General features: G+C 41.2%; 1 protein-coding gene across 1 annotated transcript in view; it reads left to right on the forward strand.

Annotated features, from left to right (window-relative positions):
* wnk2 (WNK lysine deficient protein kinase 2) overlaps positions 1 to 16319 on the forward strand; it is a 41005-nt gene extending 24686 nt beyond the window's left edge. The window contains exons 14-30 of the mRNA XM_084734812.1: positions 438 to 1157; positions 2421 to 2470; positions 2578 to 2740; positions 2833 to 2949; positions 3033 to 3203; positions 3831 to 3873; positions 3992 to 4153; positions 4797 to 5668; positions 7486 to 7543; positions 7669 to 7733; positions 8641 to 9227; positions 10025 to 10257; positions 10359 to 10589; positions 12351 to 12449; positions 13276 to 13320; positions 13414 to 13712; positions 15639 to 16319. Of these exons, the coding sequence (XP_084590938.1) occupies positions 438 to 1157; positions 2421 to 2470; positions 2578 to 2740; positions 2833 to 2949; positions 3033 to 3203; positions 3831 to 3873; positions 3992 to 4153; positions 4797 to 5668; positions 7486 to 7543; positions 7669 to 7733; positions 8641 to 9227; positions 10025 to 10257; positions 10359 to 10589; positions 12351 to 12449; positions 13276 to 13320; positions 13414 to 13712; positions 15639 to 15938 (4215 nt within the window). The 3' untranslated portion in view covers positions 15939 to 16319. The remainder of the gene's footprint in view (positions 1 to 437; positions 1158 to 2420; positions 2471 to 2577; positions 2741 to 2832; positions 2950 to 3032; positions 3204 to 3830; positions 3874 to 3991; positions 4154 to 4796; positions 5669 to 7485; positions 7544 to 7668; positions 7734 to 8640; positions 9228 to 10024; positions 10258 to 10358; positions 10590 to 12350; positions 12450 to 13275; positions 13321 to 13413; positions 13713 to 15638) is intronic.
* The last annotated feature ends 939 nt before the right edge of the window (positions 16320 to 17258 follow it).

Raw genomic sequence — 17258 nt, forward strand, 5'->3', positions numbered from 1 at the left:
GCAGGTATTGAATAATTAAGTAATCCAGGCATCTCTCACCTTGTTGTGAGTCCAGGTTTGTCACCTGTCAGTCCATATTTTGGTTGTAAACTCGCTGAAAGTTTACAAGTCACCAAAACAAGAAGAGAAAATGTTTTTTTGACCAATGAAATTACTCATACTATGGCATGCTTAATGGTGTTCACACCAGAAATGAACCACTTTGAGGCAGTCCAGAGAGCAGTTGTTTGGTCTGCACTAGAATTCGAGTATGACGTTCACACTAAGCTTAACGAACCATACCAAGGGGTTAAGGGATCCAGGACTAAAAGAGGCTGGTGTGAACCCGCCCTTAATCATTGGCGTAGTGCATGCCGGGCATGCGTTTTAGGATTTGGAGGTGAACAATATTTGTACTGATTGTTCAACAGTTCCCTAAATGTGCTATCTTTTTCTAGGTACAGACAGTCGCACCACAGGGGAACTTGGGAGATGTTCACCTTTTGGCTCCGGTCTTACCTGCTCTTCAGACTGCTCTCTGGGGAGGTGGAGTAGATACAGAAACTACTGCAGCTGGCATAGACCTAACTGTAGCTCCCAAAATTCCAGCTCCAGTCCCAGCCCCAGCCTCAATCCCAGTCTCGGCTACAGCCCAAGTTGAAACTCAAGCCCCAGCACAAACTCCAGCTCTAGTCCCAGCACAAAACCAACCGCCAGTCCCAGTATCAGCTCAAGCTGCAGCCATGCCTCAAACTCCAACTCCAACCCTTGTTAAAGTCCAAACTTCAGCCCCAATCCAACTTCCAACAGCAGTGCAAGCCCCCATCTCAGCTCCAGTTCAAGCACCAGTCTCTGTATCAGGTCCCACTTTTGAACCACCAAAAAGTGCATCTACGAGTTCAGACACATCTTCTGCAATTGGTGAACCCAAACTCCCAGTCCCGGGTTTAGCCTCAGCCCCAGTCTCTGTCTCGCTGCCAGCTTCGGTTCAGTCTGCAGCCCCTGCTCAAGCTCCTGCTCCTGTCGCAGCTTCAGTCCCGGCTCCAGCTCCAGTTCTGCAGCCTGCTGGCATCCATTCAGCAGTCCCAGTGTCTGAGTGTGCCAGCCTGGCCACAACTCAGCAAAACCTTGAGTCGGCATCTGCATCCAGCACCCTTCAACAAGAGGCCTGTGTAGAGGTAGGGATAGAGCCAAAGTTTGCACATTTTCAAGTGTAAGACTGATAGAGATGCACTGATTCTATTTTACAGTTTTTTAAAGTCTGGCCTGCTGATTCAGGCTCTTCACTCTGATTTTCTTTATTTCTAAGAACTATAAATGGCAGCATACATAACTTTTTTATAACATTTCTTTAATGGGAAAATAAATTGCATGTTCATAATAAAACACTGACTATTAAAAAACGTTTAAATTTTCTCCTAAAGTGTTCCAGATTAGTCAGATTGCCAGTCCCTGTCCTCTTTTCTCTGTCCCTCTCTACCTTTTCCTTTTTCTTACCTTTTTTCTCCCCACCTCTCTCTACTCATGCCCTCTCGTCTATTTCTCCCACCCTTCTATCCTTTACTCTTCTCTTTATCCTGTTCTTGGAGTGTGTCACTCCTCTTATCAGTAATGACATGACAGGACGTGCTTGTGTGTGGTTGTGATAGGTGTAGTGCTGCCGGGGTGCTCCAGAATAATCCACCACCACTTTGTTCTCCAAGTGAGGAAATTGAATATTTGCACTGAAGATCCAGTAATCACTAAGGCATATCTCGTATTAGAGAGTCAATAATAAAGTGGTTGTCATGTTGACATTTAATTGAGGTGAAAACTGTGATGCAGACGTCTACGGTAGTTGCAGCAGAGAGACAGAGAGAGAGAGCACTCGTGTGGACTGACTGCGACGTAATATTCTCAACACAATGAAACTATTCACCAGTTCACCAGGTTTCTTCAGTCAGTCTAATATTTGATCATGTGATCAGTTATAGCCGACACAGACACCACCTGTGTTGCTCTGTGCATCACATGAAGCATTGCAAAACACATTTGTTTAAATTTGAATGGCGCAGAGTCAGATATATCTTACACTGTTCGGCCTGTCACAGGTCACACCCTATGAAGCTGAAAACTGGCTGATTCTGGTCAGCAGCCCATCCATAGGCGCATCTTTACTAATTGATCTATAATCATATGGATATTCTTAAAAAATTACATCTACCTGGATCAGTGACGTCTGATTATTACTCAAAAAGCATGTTACAACCACAGGCAGTTTTATGCATCCATCCCATCTTGAAACCAGCCTCCCCACCTGAGACTAAGATAACCTTGCAAGGTCAAAAGCTAATACCACACATTAAAATTAATACTAGTGCTAAATAACCTTGCAATGATTCATTCTGTATAAAATAAAACGTTTATAAAGCTCTTCTAACTGTTCATTTTTCTGTCTTCAGGACGTGCTTCAAGACAAGCCGGTATCTTTACCCAGCTATGCCTATGACAGGTGTGTGTCACATTTTTCACTGACTCTAAGCTCTTTACAGATTCTCTTTATAACTTTGTGTGACCAACCAAGAGCTGATGAAGTGTTATAAACTTTTCGTTTCATAGTCTCAACTCTGATGTGGCATCTGGTAAGGAAACAAGTGACGGGTATGACAGCCTGGCTAGTGGAGGGAAGGGGGATGGAAAACCCAGGAAACACCACCGCAAGTCTGCCCGCACACGATCCCGGCAAGAGAAGACCAGCAAACCCAAACTGAGCATGCTCAATGTGAGTCATGGTGTGATTTGTGACAATTCAAGTTACATTTTTCTTGAAAGTGTAATGTGTCTGATAGTAAAGTGAGACCGCTGCCCTCGCAGGTTTGCAACACTGGTGATAAAATGGTTGAATGCCAGCTGGAGACTCACAACCACAAAATGGTGACATTTAAATTTGATCTGGATGGAGATGCTCCAGAGGAAATTGCTACTTACATGGTGAGTTCAACCTTTAACAGTTTTACATTTTTGTCATCTATTTGGTTATATTTACAACATGGTTTAAAACTTTATGTCTACAGGTAGAGAATGGCTTTATCCTGCTGTTAGAGAAGGAGATCTTCATTGACCAGCTAAAGGACATTGTGGATAAAGCTGAAGACATGCTAAATGAAGACACAGAGGGTGAAAGGGCCTCCGCCCTGAGTTGTAGTCCTCAGCAAGGACAACTTTCTGAGGGGCTGGTAGGAGAGGTAAGACAGGGCAGATATAAATATGAGTATATTCTGTACAGATACACTACGCATGTTTATACATAGATAGACCAATAAAAACAGAGTAGCAAGTAGCTTTAATAGTAGCTTTAAAAGAAAAAAATAAAGTAGCTTTAATTTCTCCTCTTTCGAGAAAAACTTGTTGGTCGAATTAATGGACCAATATGACCGAAAAACAGAAAAAATGTGCAGCACAGTAGTGAAAAAAAGAGACTGCCTGACAGCAACTGGCAGACTGTTTTAACGGATCAACTGGAGTAAAAGGCAGAAGAGACAGATCATAAAACTCAATGGGGTTGAGATTGTCCCTTAACTTTCTTCAAAGAACTTGATTATTTTGTTCAATCCATGTCTAAAAGGCAGCCATTTTAAAAGTTAAATGTGTGAGCTTAAAGTTAATACTGGGTCACAGTTTAAGTTGGAGCTTTGATGCAACAGGAGTAAATTTAATCTAGATTTAGAGTTTACATTTAAATATTTAAAATTTTTAGCTGGTTCAAAAGTTTGGTGCAACATAATTTAAACTTAAACCATGATTCAGTTGGGTTTAAAAATAAACCCTTGCAACTCAGCCATTGACTTAACTCGTATCTTATCGTTCCACAGAGTCAGCAGGCTGGAGCAGCTCAGCCTGTCTATCAGCAGAATGGTAAAACAATTACCGCTCTCAAAATGTATTCATCTGCATTCCTAGTAAAGCCTTTTTGCATATTCACTTTTAAAACAAAAAACAAAGGATGGTAATTGTCTGAACTCTTGCATTGCAGTTCTTCATACAGGGAAGAGATGGTTCATAATCTGCCCTGTAGAGGAGACGCCCACATCCAGTCAGGAGACCCCGTCTGATGGCACAACTACGCAGTCTCCTGGGAGTTCAGCCACCACCCAGCCTGCTGACAGTGGCACTGCAAGGCCTTCCACATCCAGAGGTGACATTGTTGTTTCTACAGAGCAATTTCAGCACAAAATTTGACAGCTTCACGGAACAACAGCACTGCCTGGTGGCAGCTGAATGAAAGACATCTTACTGCTCTTGTGCGATTATTTGAGGAGTTGCTGGTCTCCTACTGCCTCGATCTGTTAGTTTATGTGTGTTATTGTGTGACTTTGATGTTTTAAAACAATCATTTTGATTCACCAAAGTCACACAATAACTCAAGTAAGCTAACAGGTTGAGGCAGTGGTAGACCAGCAACTTCTGGTTACTTCTGGTTTTTCTATGAGGTAAAATTACTGATTTTGCCTGTGGAATTTGTTTGGTTTGGAGAGAGTTATATTTGGCTTATATAATGGTGGTTTCCCGTCAGAAAAGTCTGTCTGACGGCAAAGTAAAATGATGAAGATATTCTAAATACAGTGTACACTTAAACTGATATTGATTCTTTTTGAGTTGACATTTGTTAAGTGGTTAATACATTTGTTGCTCACCCTGACCACAGCAGGACATTACTTAGCTTCCATGCTGGTACCCCGTCTGCCTCAGCATGCTGACTGGCATCGATCATCAAAAAAATCCAAACTATTCATTTAAACATAGAACTTCTCTCATCTTCATGTTTTTTCCTCTTGCAGAAGAGGGGTCATCCTCCACCATGTCCGGTGGAAGTGGAGGCTTCACCTACGATGTGTATGGCTTCTGTAGCCCTCCGATAATGTCCAACACAGACCCTCTGCTATTAGCTACTCTGTCTCCACCTGTGTCTGCTCCCCCGACCCTTCAGTCGGTGTCATCAGTGGAGCCTGCAGGCAGCTCAGTGCAGCCCAGTGTTCAACAAGCTCAGCCTGCCAGAGCTCAAACTTTGCCCCCGTCATCTCCACACACGTCTTTCCCAGTCGATGAGTCACAAGGGTCCCCTCTGGGCTCCATTTCCCCGGTCCATGCAGCTCAGCAGATGACAGACATGACCTGTCCCGTCTCCATGGCTGACGAGGTGCCCTGCTGCCCTCTTGTCATGCCCCTGTCTCTGGATGTGAGCGGTTTACAGGGGGGATCTCCTCTCACTCCTCTTCCACTCCAGGAGCCAGGTTCAGCCAAAGAGCCGCTGTCTGTCTCTTACGCCTCTGCAGCGCGGAGCGAGCGCCCACAGCAGCCTGTGGTGCTCCACCAGCCATTTTCCAGCGTGGGAGGGACCAAACAGCCCTCACTACCCCAGAGCCCAGCACCGTCCCAGCATGGCGCAGGGCCCGGTGAGTCAGATGGCGAAGGACGGCTGGGCCGAGGGGGCTTTGTGGACAGCACCATTAAAACACTGGATGAGAAACTGAGGAACTTGCTGTACCAGGAATATGCTCCCATGTATCCATCCGGCAGTGCTGCAGAGACACCAGGCTCCGGCACTGAGTACATCCAGTCTCCTCCTGGTCCAGACAGTGCCACAGGAGGGTCAGGAAACAGCACGCCAGGGCCTATGGGTGAGGGACGCTACAGGGCAGGAGAACAGCTGGTAAGTACATTAATCAGTAACTTTTTCAACTTTATATTTCATAAATTACAAATGCTGCTTTTCTTTGTCATTTATGATAATGAATGACGAGTCTTTGGTTTTTGGATTGTTGGTTGGACAAAAGAAGCAATTTGAAGACATCACTCTGGGAAAAGTGGTCTGAGAAATTGTGATGAACATCTTTCATAATTTTCGTGGAAGAGATTAATGAAAATAATCATTTGTTGTAGCCCTAATTTTCATACAGGTGAAAGTGAAAGTTTATTCTTGACATTGGAAACAGCAGCTGACACAACAATCTCACCGCAAGGCCCATTAGTAACTGTTCTGGAGCTTTTGAATCAAGGCAAGGCAATTTTATTTATATAGCACCATTCATACGCAAGGCAATTCAAGGTGCTTTACAGAACTTGAAAATACATTAAAATAAAAACATTAAATGAACATTAAAGTTGCGTTTGAGATCATTAAAAACAAAAGCTAAACGCAGGACAATAAATAGTTTAAAACATTACAGAAAATGCATTTAAAGAGCAAACATAAAACAAAAGCAACAGCAGACAAATGTAAAAACAATAGCTACAGATTATCCTAAAAATATGTAACGTATCTACTTCACTGGTAAGCTGCAGTAAATAGTAATGTTTTAAGCCCTGATTTGAATGAGCCAACAGCTGATCTCAGGTGTTCTGGAGGTTTGTTCCACAGGTGAGGAGCAGAGAAAATAAAGGCTGCCTCACCTTGTTTGGTTCTGATCCTGGGAACACTGAGTGAACCTGTTCCAGATGATCTGAGGGGTCTTGGTGCTTCATAACGTACAAGTAAATCAGACCCGAGACCATTTAGTGCTTTATAGACAAGTAACAAGATTTTAAAGTCTATCCTTTGACACACAAGAAGCCAGTGCAGTGATTTAAGCACTGGTGTAATGTGCTCCTCTCTCCTGGTGTTGGTTCATATAATCAAATCATATGGTGTTCCTCAGCAGGAGCTGGTTTGCCCAGTTGTCATGGAATAGGATGAGGATGTGTTTCCATTTTGACATTAAGAGCATATTTGGTATTTAGTATTAATCTGCTGATGGTGTGATAAGATCTAGTGCTCCAGAACAGCAAATAAATTGACCTTGAGATTGGATTGTTTTGTGTGTATTTTGTGTATTATGTTGAATTTTGTGAATTGTGTATATTTCTAATTGTTTTTTGAAAACAGACATGCTACATTCTTGTTTTACAGGTATTACTGGTGCAAGCAAACACTTTACAGCATCAGAAAATGTGAATTATTCAGATTTCCATGTTGTCTAATGTTAGACTGTATTTGAATTGCATATATCGAAAAACTATAATGGAGTATCTTAAAATGAACTGCATCTAGGGAAGGACTCCTCAGATACTATACTTAACATATCTTGCCTATAAATTGGATTTTTCATGCATTTTTATCACCAGTTTTTCTCATATTGAGATTTATATAAATAAAAATAAATACTATTTGTAATACATATCAGCAGCATTCATTGAGATAGTCTGCCAATTAATGCTGGTTTTAAATACGGTGTTTGATATATTACCAGATACATTCCAAATATGATTAACTATATTCCTGCCGTTTGGACGGAAATACATTTTGTTGAATAAGGGATTTGAAGAAAAACTGCAGTTTCTTGAGATATATTTAGTTAGACGTCGTCATCAACATTCCTCAACCTTTGAGACAATATTAACAGTTATATAACAGGACAATGACTAATGGTTTGTATTGTAGATTTCCCATGTCTCTGTTTTGTTCATCTCTCATCCTGTCACCTCTATTAGCCTCAAATTCCAGAGAGAATGGATAGTTTGAGCACACTGAGTGACTCAGCCGTGTGTGGTATGTACAGCAGACACTAATCAATCTAACAAGACTGGCATCATTAACTTCTAACTAAACTTGTGTTTCATTGTGAGATGATTGACTCAGTGCCACAGTGTTCATTGTTGTGTAAATATTTGCAGCTTCCCTGTCGAGGAGACACGTTCCTCACTCTGCTTCGTGCTCTGGAACAAGAGGTCGATTTAAGGTACGGCCCCCCATTTGAAGGACCAGTGTGTAAGATTTAGGGGGATCTATTGGCAGAGTATGGCGGAAATGTAATATAATATTCATGAGCAGTGGGAGGTTTAATTAATTTTTAACAGGGAAATTGTGAGAACTAGTGGACCGACTCCTGAACTTGTAGCTGTTTAGTTTAGAGATTATTATAGATCCAAGACAAAAGTGACAGAAGGGCAGGAAAAATTACAAATTACAAATCTATCTGCTACTTCCACACCACAGACAGCTACACACAGCACAGCCAGGCTACTGATATTTCAGAGCCATGGTCAGGACCATACAATTTTGTGCATTTTCCTCGTTGCACAGTTCCATAGTTGAAGATATTAACAATCAATTATTGATTAATCATTAATACTTAAAAAGATACGTCTTTTTCTCATTTTAAGTTTCATTTTACTAATAGTAGTAGTATATTAATTATGTGAAACATTAATTCATGAAATACAAACAATTTAAATGGATAGAATAGTAAAACAACAAGGCCCTTGCTCGGATCAGCTGCTCTTCTCCATCTGTCTTTATTCAGTTGGAACCACGAATTAATGAATATCTTATTGCTGGAATTCTTATTGCTGATTAATCAATTAATGATTAATCATTATCCTCTCTAGTTCAATACGTTTTCATTGTTTTATTAACTAAATAAGAATCATGTGTTTGCTACCTTAGAATGAGCCTTTAATTAGAGCTGTAATCATTAGTTGATTGATCGGTTAGTTCTCAACTATTAAATTAATCGCCAACTATTTTGATAATCAGTTAATCTTTTTGAGTCATTTTTGAAAAAGAAATGTCTAAAATCTCTGCAAACAGTATTTGCTTTTACCTGATGCCTCGCATATGACCAGTTTGTTCTTTGCTTCTGGCAGATAATTTCTGTTCCTCCTGAAGTAGCCAACAGACGAGATGTGAAGCAGAGGAGCTGGAGCAGCGCTGCCTCACCGGCACACCCCGGAGGATACAGTGACCACGTGCAGGCTGAGGCCATGGTCACGTCCACCACGATTGGGCGTTTCTCTGTGGTGAGCACTGAAGATGACATCACACAGAGGACACGCTGCAGCCGCTACTCTGCCCCGCCTGATTTCTACCTGGACACACCTCCCTCCATGGCCAAACGCGGCTCCTTGCCTCGCACCCTGACCTCACCCTCTGTTCCCGTGGATGTCACAGTCCATGCTCGTTTCCTCTCCTCGGACTCGGGGGCTGAGAGCAGCCCTGCAAAGCTGACTCCCGCCACGCCGTCTCAACACACTCGCTCTGAGCGCAGAGGAAGTGACCTCATGAAGAGGGCAGTGGCTTTCCTGCGTCGCTCAGGGCGCAGTAGCAGTGTGCAGAGCTCTGACTCACCAAGCAGGCATGGAGGCGTGCACGGCTCAGCCTATGGCAGCAGTGACAATGACTCTGAGATGGAGGACTCAGATATGAAGAGGGAACTACAGAGACTCAGGGAGAAGTAAGTATAGACACTGGTTTATATAGCACCTCTCAGAACAGACGCAAGTGTGAACCACCTGTGACATCACCCAATGGTTTACTACTGTTGGACTACTGTTTTGAAACCTCAAGTTTGGCTTTACTGGGTTTGTCATCTTGGTTCTTTACAACCAGACACGTGCAAAGCCAACAACAGTGTGTAGCTGGTCGGTGACATACTGTGACTTGATTTTGGCTCGTCCAAGCAGCAGGAAACAATGGCAGACCGCCACTGCAATCTTTGCCATATTTCAGCTAAACAGTACAAAAAAATATGTTTAGAGGACTTGGTGAAAAGCTTGGCAGCCGCATTTTGGACCACTTGTGAGCAATTTAGGAATGTCTTGCTAAGATAGGTGAGAGGGAATTGCAGTAATCAAGGAAATGAACACACATATAATCATCACCTCAGCTATGGACTCAAGAGATCAAAGAAAAGATAAGATAGAACTTTATTAATCCTGAATGAAATTCTTCTGCCAGAGATTTCTCAAAAATTATAGAAACATAATAAAAACAATAGATAGATAGACAATAGATAATAGAGTAATAAACATAAAATGTATAAGGAGTAAATGCCACAGTACCGACGTAATAACAACACAAATAAGACTGATTAAGTAAAATAAGTAAACTAAAACAAAGTGAAATAAACTAGAAAATATTAAAAGTAAAGGGCCTGAGTTAAGCAATGTTCCTCAGCTTGTAGAAACAATACTATTATTTCTTTATTTAGTGTGTTTACATTGCATTAAAAATGCCTCCATCCTCCCCCAGACATCTGAGGGAGATCTCTGAGCTGCAGGCCAGTCAGCGAGGGGAAGTGGAGCTGCTGTATCGCCGTCTTGGCAAAGCCCCTCCTCCTGGCCTGGGTCTCTCACACACTGCACCACACGCCGGCCGCAGAAAGCGCTCCAGCAAGCACAGACTGAAGCCTGGAAAACTCCTCAGCCCCCTGGTTCAACAGTTCAGAAATGTCACAACCAAAAGCAGTGACTCCAGCAGATCCAGTGAGTACCTGTTCACAGTCTCCGGTATTATAGGTTGAATATTTACAGCAAAAGCAGGGAGTGTACCATTCTGAGGCTTTTGTGTGTGTGTTTGTGTTCAGGTGCTGCTACAGGTACAGGTGAGCCCACAGTGAGTTTAAATGGCTCTCCAGCCAAAAGGTCTTTCCCCACTCACGGCAGGGCTCGATCTTGCACGAGCCACCTTCCCAGCTCGACCTCGGAGCCCGTGCAAACTCAGCAGCCCTGTTCACTCAAAGGCTCTTTGTCCTCTGATAATATTTACGCTGGACTACATGGAGATGGCACTGGCACACATGCCCCACCCGGACAAGGTGACCACCTTCAACTCACAACAGGAGATCTTAGCTGAACAGTTTTTGAATTATTTGAATTGGGGTTGTATGAGGTACTTATCGATAGTCAGTATTTTACCTACAGTAGATGGAGGCCAGCACACTCCCAGTTTGGAGAAACAGAGAGGAGTACCAGCAAGGAAGCTAAGCAATGAACTGCTGCTGTGGACAGGGTCATCGGAAAAATGTGTTTTAGCCACTTACAAAAGGTCCAGCAAAAAACAAATCTATATGAGCTTAAGTCTATGCTATATTCAAAATATTCTCACATTTTACCTTGCTGTCACACACCCTTTTCTGAAAGAGTAATATTTATTTCTCTCACTCAACCAGATCCTGTTTGCAAAAACAGTAATTTTACCTCACAGAACATGGGAGTTGCTGGTCTATTGCTGCCTCTATTGGATAGTTTGTGTTATTTGCTGTGTGTCATCCCCGCTCTCTCTACCCAGTTTTCTTTCTGCTCTGCAGCTAACTTGTCAAAATAAAGGCAAAAAAGCTTGAAAAAATAATGTTTAAAATTAATTAAAGAAATAAAATAAAATCAAAAATACAATTAATTAATTCAAAAAACAAAACAAATGTGTTTTAGCCACTTAGAAAAGGTTCACCAAAAAAAGAGATCAGTTTACAGTACATGTACGCTATATTTAGAATATTTCACCACTTTGCTGTTAGATAGCCTGTTATGATGGGAAACCACCATTATATAAACCAAATATCTCGACTGCAGAAAGTAGTAACGCCATTTAGGCAGAGCGGATCATCATAGCAACAATATTCTCACAGTTGGTTTTGAGAAGCTGCAGCCTTCATTCACTGACAAGTCAAGTCAAACCTTAACGGTATATTTGCTGCCAGATGGACAACTTCACTGCTTACCCTTTTCTCAATTTGGCGCTCATTCCCTGTCACTCTCTGCCACTTGTTGCAAACACTACACTACACTGACCAGTCAGTGGTCTGCAGTGGTTTCTGGTTTTCCCTTATCATCTAGACTCCAAAATACTCCCAAACAGGGACAAAGGCATGTCTCTTTCTTACTAATTAGTCTTGCAATTTTATCCCCCAGACGCCATGTTTCTTGGCTCAGCTGCGCCACCTTGTCCACCAAGAGACAGACTGACCTCTGGTGGCACATACTGCAGACTACAGTACATCACCTCATACAAAGTCCGGACATGCTGTTTTCACACAGTCACACCTCACACACCCAGTTCAGACAGTGTGCAGGAGCACATGAACATGGCTCCAAGCCAAGGATCTGCAGTGATAATTCATGCTAATAACATGGTGTGAATAACATTTTTCCAGTCAACTTGGCATGTTGGGGCTTGAGGAGACTTGGATTACACCAGACGAGTTATTTTATTTTTTTTTTACATTTAAAAACCAGTCACTATTCACTGAAACGGTTTGGGTTATTCTGCAATGCTGTATGCTGGAGTATTTTGTGAACTGAAAAACTAGACTCAACCTTCAGTCAACATGAGGGTGAGAAGATAATGACTGAATTTCATTTTTGGGTGAACTATCCCTTTAATACCTTGATATACCATAATACCTTTATAAGCCCAGGTAATACACTATTGACAAGTACCTTATAAAACCCCACTTCAACTAATCTAAACTATCCATTTAATAGCTAACACTGTTTGTGGTATTTTGATAAATAAGGTTGGATATTTCAACGTGTGCTCTTCTTACCCTTCTTTCCTCTTTGATTATACTCCTCTACAGGCTGGTCTAATTACCCTCAAACATCTGAGAGAGTGACCTATAAATCGAGTAGCAAGCCACGAGCTAGATTTCTCAGTGGGCCTGTGTCTTTGTCTATCTGTTTGTATCTCCTCTCTTCCGGCATAGCTTCACTTTTTTGTTTTCCATATTTTGTATTTCTCCACTTTCAGCTCACTGGTATTGTTTTTTTCTCTTTTCCAAACCTTTCTGCAGCGCTGTAGGGTTTTCTTTTGCTTTGTCCTCATCCTCATCACTTTAGCTTGTATTTTTGCTCACACAGAAATATATTGCTTATTCAAACCCCTGTGAAATTTGATTCAAATGGGTTTTTTTTCTATTTCTATTTTCTGTTTCTACATTTTTCTCTAAACAAAGAAAGACCACAAATTTGGCTCAGTATGTTATTTAACCATTTTTACTTCTTCTTGTTTATTGGAACAAAATGGCATTGTTTCAGAAGTTTAAGGTTTGAATAATCAAGGTTAATTTTAATAGTAACAACCATTATCTTACATTTCAAGTGTCTCCTACTGATTTTCATGCTATTTATCCACCTTGTGGTTTTTGTAATTTATCCATCCTGCATTAATAGGCAGTGGGCTTCTGCATGCCACATGCACTCCAGTCTGCTATAATACTTCTAATCTCTCATCTTCTCCTAACTTCTCTTTCTCCTCTGTCTTTTCTCTGTCTCTCTAACACTAACACTCTAACACTGCACTTGGACATGGACTGCTTGCATGATTTTGCTAATAAGTAAACAATGTCTTGTTTCAGGGAACTGATGTTTCATTATGTTTGTTTTTAGTTTGTTTCTTTGTTTTGTGGCTGTATTCAGCAGATTTTTTGCACTGCATCTTGTTATTGAACATTATTACCAGCTAATAGGAATGATTATTTGTATTAAGTCTTTTTTGTCTTACAGGGTCAACACTGAAACGACTGTGTCTTGGGAAAGAGCGTGGCAGCAGTACGTAGAATCTCACTAAAAATGAATTTATTCAAAATCATGTCATTATTATATAACTCTAGTCATGGTCTCACGTTATGTGTGTCCTCTCAGGGTCTGGAGCCGGGCCAGGGATTGTCAATCCATCACAGCAGCCGCCTGCTAGCGCCACACCTCCCTCTCATCAGCCTGTGATGGGACTGGCCCAGGCTCAGGCCAATAACAGCAACAACAAGAGAGGCACATACACTGGCACATCTAATGAAAACAACCTGCCTGAAGACTTGCAGCGGCTGATGGACGACTGGGCCCAGGAGGTTCTTATTGTCACCCAAAGGCCGCGCACCAACTCTCTGAGCATCAGTGGGCAGCAGTTCTGGAATCAGGTTGTGCCTCGAACACACGGACAACAGGTGAGTGCTTCGGTTGTGACTGTCATGGTGGTTATTATTAGTTTGTGTTAAATTAACCCTGTGATCATAAGAAACAAAATGAGTGGAAGTCTTACACATACCCAGTAGGCAATTCAAGGGAACAGAGGGATAGCTTAGTTGAATATGTAAGTCTAATCGGCTCATTGATCTTTTATCTGACTGAAGTTTGTGTGAGTTAGAATCTATGGCCCCGACCATGGCTCTGAAATATCAGTAGCCTAACTGTGTTGTTTATTGATAAATCTGTGGTGCTGTCTGTGGTGCCAAAGTGTGATATTTAAAAATACAGAACCAAAAGGGTTTTTCATCGGTTGGTTTGCTAGTTGCAGCTAAATGAAACAAACTGCGTCCGTCCCCCTGTTAAAAATTAACAAATCACCTACTGCATACACCCACAGTGCTTAAATAATGCGATCTGAAGTGGAGGTTTGTGGGCTTGCAAAGCCTTCAAATCAGGAGAAAACAAAAACCCTTTTATTTGCCTAGAATTAAGCCAGATTGCAAATTTTAAAAAATAGAATGAATTAAGATTACACACCTGTCTTAAATTACATTCATATCATATCATATACCCTGTCAGATGACAGCTGCCAGCAGAAATACAGTTTTTTGCTGTTTTTTTCTGTCAGAAGTTGCATTCCCAGTTGGAGATTGTATTGGTATTGGTTTTATGCCTTGACCACTGCCATTTATATTTTCCAGTCCTCCTGTAAAATGACAGTCAGACAATGTTATCAAGAGTGATATTATGGGTGGTGAGGTACACTGTGTCGTTCTTGAAATGTATTTTTCCAACGTGTGCCAGACACCTCAAGTAAGGAGGGGTGGCATTGATCTCGATTATTGAAATTGAAAGCTCATTTTGATAGATTTTTGATGTAATATTGAAATTGTTACACCCCTAATACCTACAGTTCATCCACTTTACAGACATAAACCACAAACACAGATAAAGACACAAACACACAAGGGCAACAATGATCCATGTAAACGAAAGCATGCATATACATTATGTTCTATGTTTGCACTAAAAGTGCAGCATTCATCGAGCATGCTCATATTTTTGGTGAACAGTGCGGATCAATTTGCAATCAATGAACGTGGGCGGCGTTCAACTGCGCTCACGTTATCAGCTAATAAAAAGCATGAAGTGTATAGACTACACTGCAGAATGGAGTTTGTGATACAATAAGAAAAGGACAGATAGATCCACATCATATCAGCTTGTCTCCTCCGTCTTCATCTCCCTGCAGTTCTCATGCATCATGGTGTGTTCAGTTTGAACTTGAAAGTCAAAATTTCGACATGCCAGCTGAAAATTTCAATAGTATGTTGGTGTTCTAACTTTGCTGTCTGCTGTAGTGTAAAACATTCTGAAATTGTTGTTAATTTTATTTAATATCTGAACATATTCAAATGGCCATTCAATATTCATTACAAAAACATGAATATTGCACACCATTTAGTAAGATGTCATTATATAGACGCTCCAGGGTCCCTTGTAAGAGGAGGCTCTAGCTAAAATAACTAAAACCAATGAAAAAAAATGGAAGAAACAAACATGAGCTAGTTCATCTGTGGGTCTGTGAACTGAACTATGAGCTAGCTCTTTTTAAGGGTGAACTTAACTTGTGCAAAGTGCACAATACTGCATGGACCTCAGGAGGAGTGGCTGTTGCCTTATAACAGCTAATGGAGATCCAAATAAATTATAAATAAATGGCAACAAACAATAAAAAAAATAAAAAAAAGTATTTTTGAGTGTGCTACAGGCTATCTGGCAGCAGTTCCACACCACAGAGTACATATATCTTGTATATTTCCCCTGTTTATTTATTGTGTTGTATAAATGCAGTTAATGATTGTTGTGGAGTTTATAATCTGCCTGTTATATAACCTTTCTAGGTATCATCATGGACAGCCCCAGGTCCAGAGGCCTGTGGTCTTCCCATATCGTGGCCTGACAGCCCCGGGTCAACAATGATGAGCACCCCCTCCACAGGGCCCCATCCCACTTATCAGCCACACGCTCCCTTCAGGGCCTTGTCCTCCTCCCCTCTCTCTGTTAGCCAGTGGCCTGGGTTCCTCTTCCCCTTTACCACAGGAGTCTTTGCCTTTCCTGCTGTGCCCTCAGCCCAGGACACCCCCAGCCCCATCACAGCTCCATCATATCAGCCGCCGGACCCCAAAGCTAGGACTCTCTAATCTGAGTAGCATTGTGTCTTCCAATTCTGTTACCAAAAAGAAAACTCATGATAGGTCTAGTCAATCTTATGTGCATATACTGTATATATTTAACCAGCATGAATTTAACCATATGTACATACTCGTCTCCATTCTTCTTGAGTTTCGTGTTATTTGTTTCATTTGCATCAACATACCTCATGTCCATTTTGCAGTACATAATCCTCGAGTGCAGTGTAATGGTAGTAGTACATTAAAAGATGTATAATTAGCCCAACCAGGCTCAAAAGTGCAGATTTTTGTCATTGCTTATGTATGTACCTTACCACCCATTGAATGTACATAATGCACTGTTCATTCATGCTGTGTTTCTATAAATATTTCATGTTTGTGTTGCTCATATCACCCCTATATATATATAAGCTGCCGTGTGTATATATGAATTCTTGTTAGTCTGTACATAGCTCCTGTGTTTGTACAGTTAACATTAGATGATCCATAGGTTGGTGCTGCAGATATGTGTCTTAATGCAACACCTTATTAGCCACCATCATGCCGTCACTGTGAAGACTTGACATCCTGGTCACTAGGACCGGTTGCTTTACTCTGCTCTCTCTCAGTCCAAGGATAGGTTTCATTCATCATCGATGAAATGCTTCCAGCACAAGCGCTTGAAATATCCTTAAGAGATTTGAATGAACTTGAACTTTATCTTCAGGTGGAAAAAACACCTGTGAGAGTGCCTTGAATTGCAGTTTCAATTTTATGAAGAAAAGCATTTAGGTTCAAAGCAAACACTAGATATTCTATATATGCTTTCACCTTTAAAGGTAAATTATGTGATTTGAATAATGAATGTGGATTAAAACATATTTAATTTAGCAACAAAAACACAACTAAACAATAATCTGGTCATGTTGCAGTTCATAAAATATCACAGATTGTAAGAAGAAATCTTGTTCACTGAAGTTTTCTTGTGGGATTGCTCTGCCACCTGCACCACCGCCTGCATGAATACACTGATATTCTGAATGTGCACAGGTTGACGTGGTGGGTCACAGGAGGATATAGTTCAGAATACCATACGTACGACCAGGAGGGCTGAAGGACTCGACGTACGAGTCAAAATCATAATCATAATCATACCTCTACTAATGCAATCTGTAGCTTTACATATTGTTGCCTTTGTGGTTTTTAAAGAGATTACTGTGTGGTTGGTTTGTTGTTTGATAAATGTTGATGATATGATGATGTTAGAGGCACAGGCAGAATGTGAATTATTGAGAAGCCACAACTGTTTGACACAGTATTTGTACAATGCGTAGGTTTTTCTAAATTATG

The sequence above is a fragment of the Lutjanus erythropterus genome, chromosome 2, assembly GCF_056507025.1.
Source record: "Lutjanus erythropterus isolate fLutEry1 chromosome 2, fLutEry1.hap2, whole genome shotgun sequence".
Taxonomy (NCBI): domain Eukaryota; kingdom Metazoa; phylum Chordata; class Actinopteri; order Lutjaniformes; family Lutjanidae; genus Lutjanus; species Lutjanus erythropterus.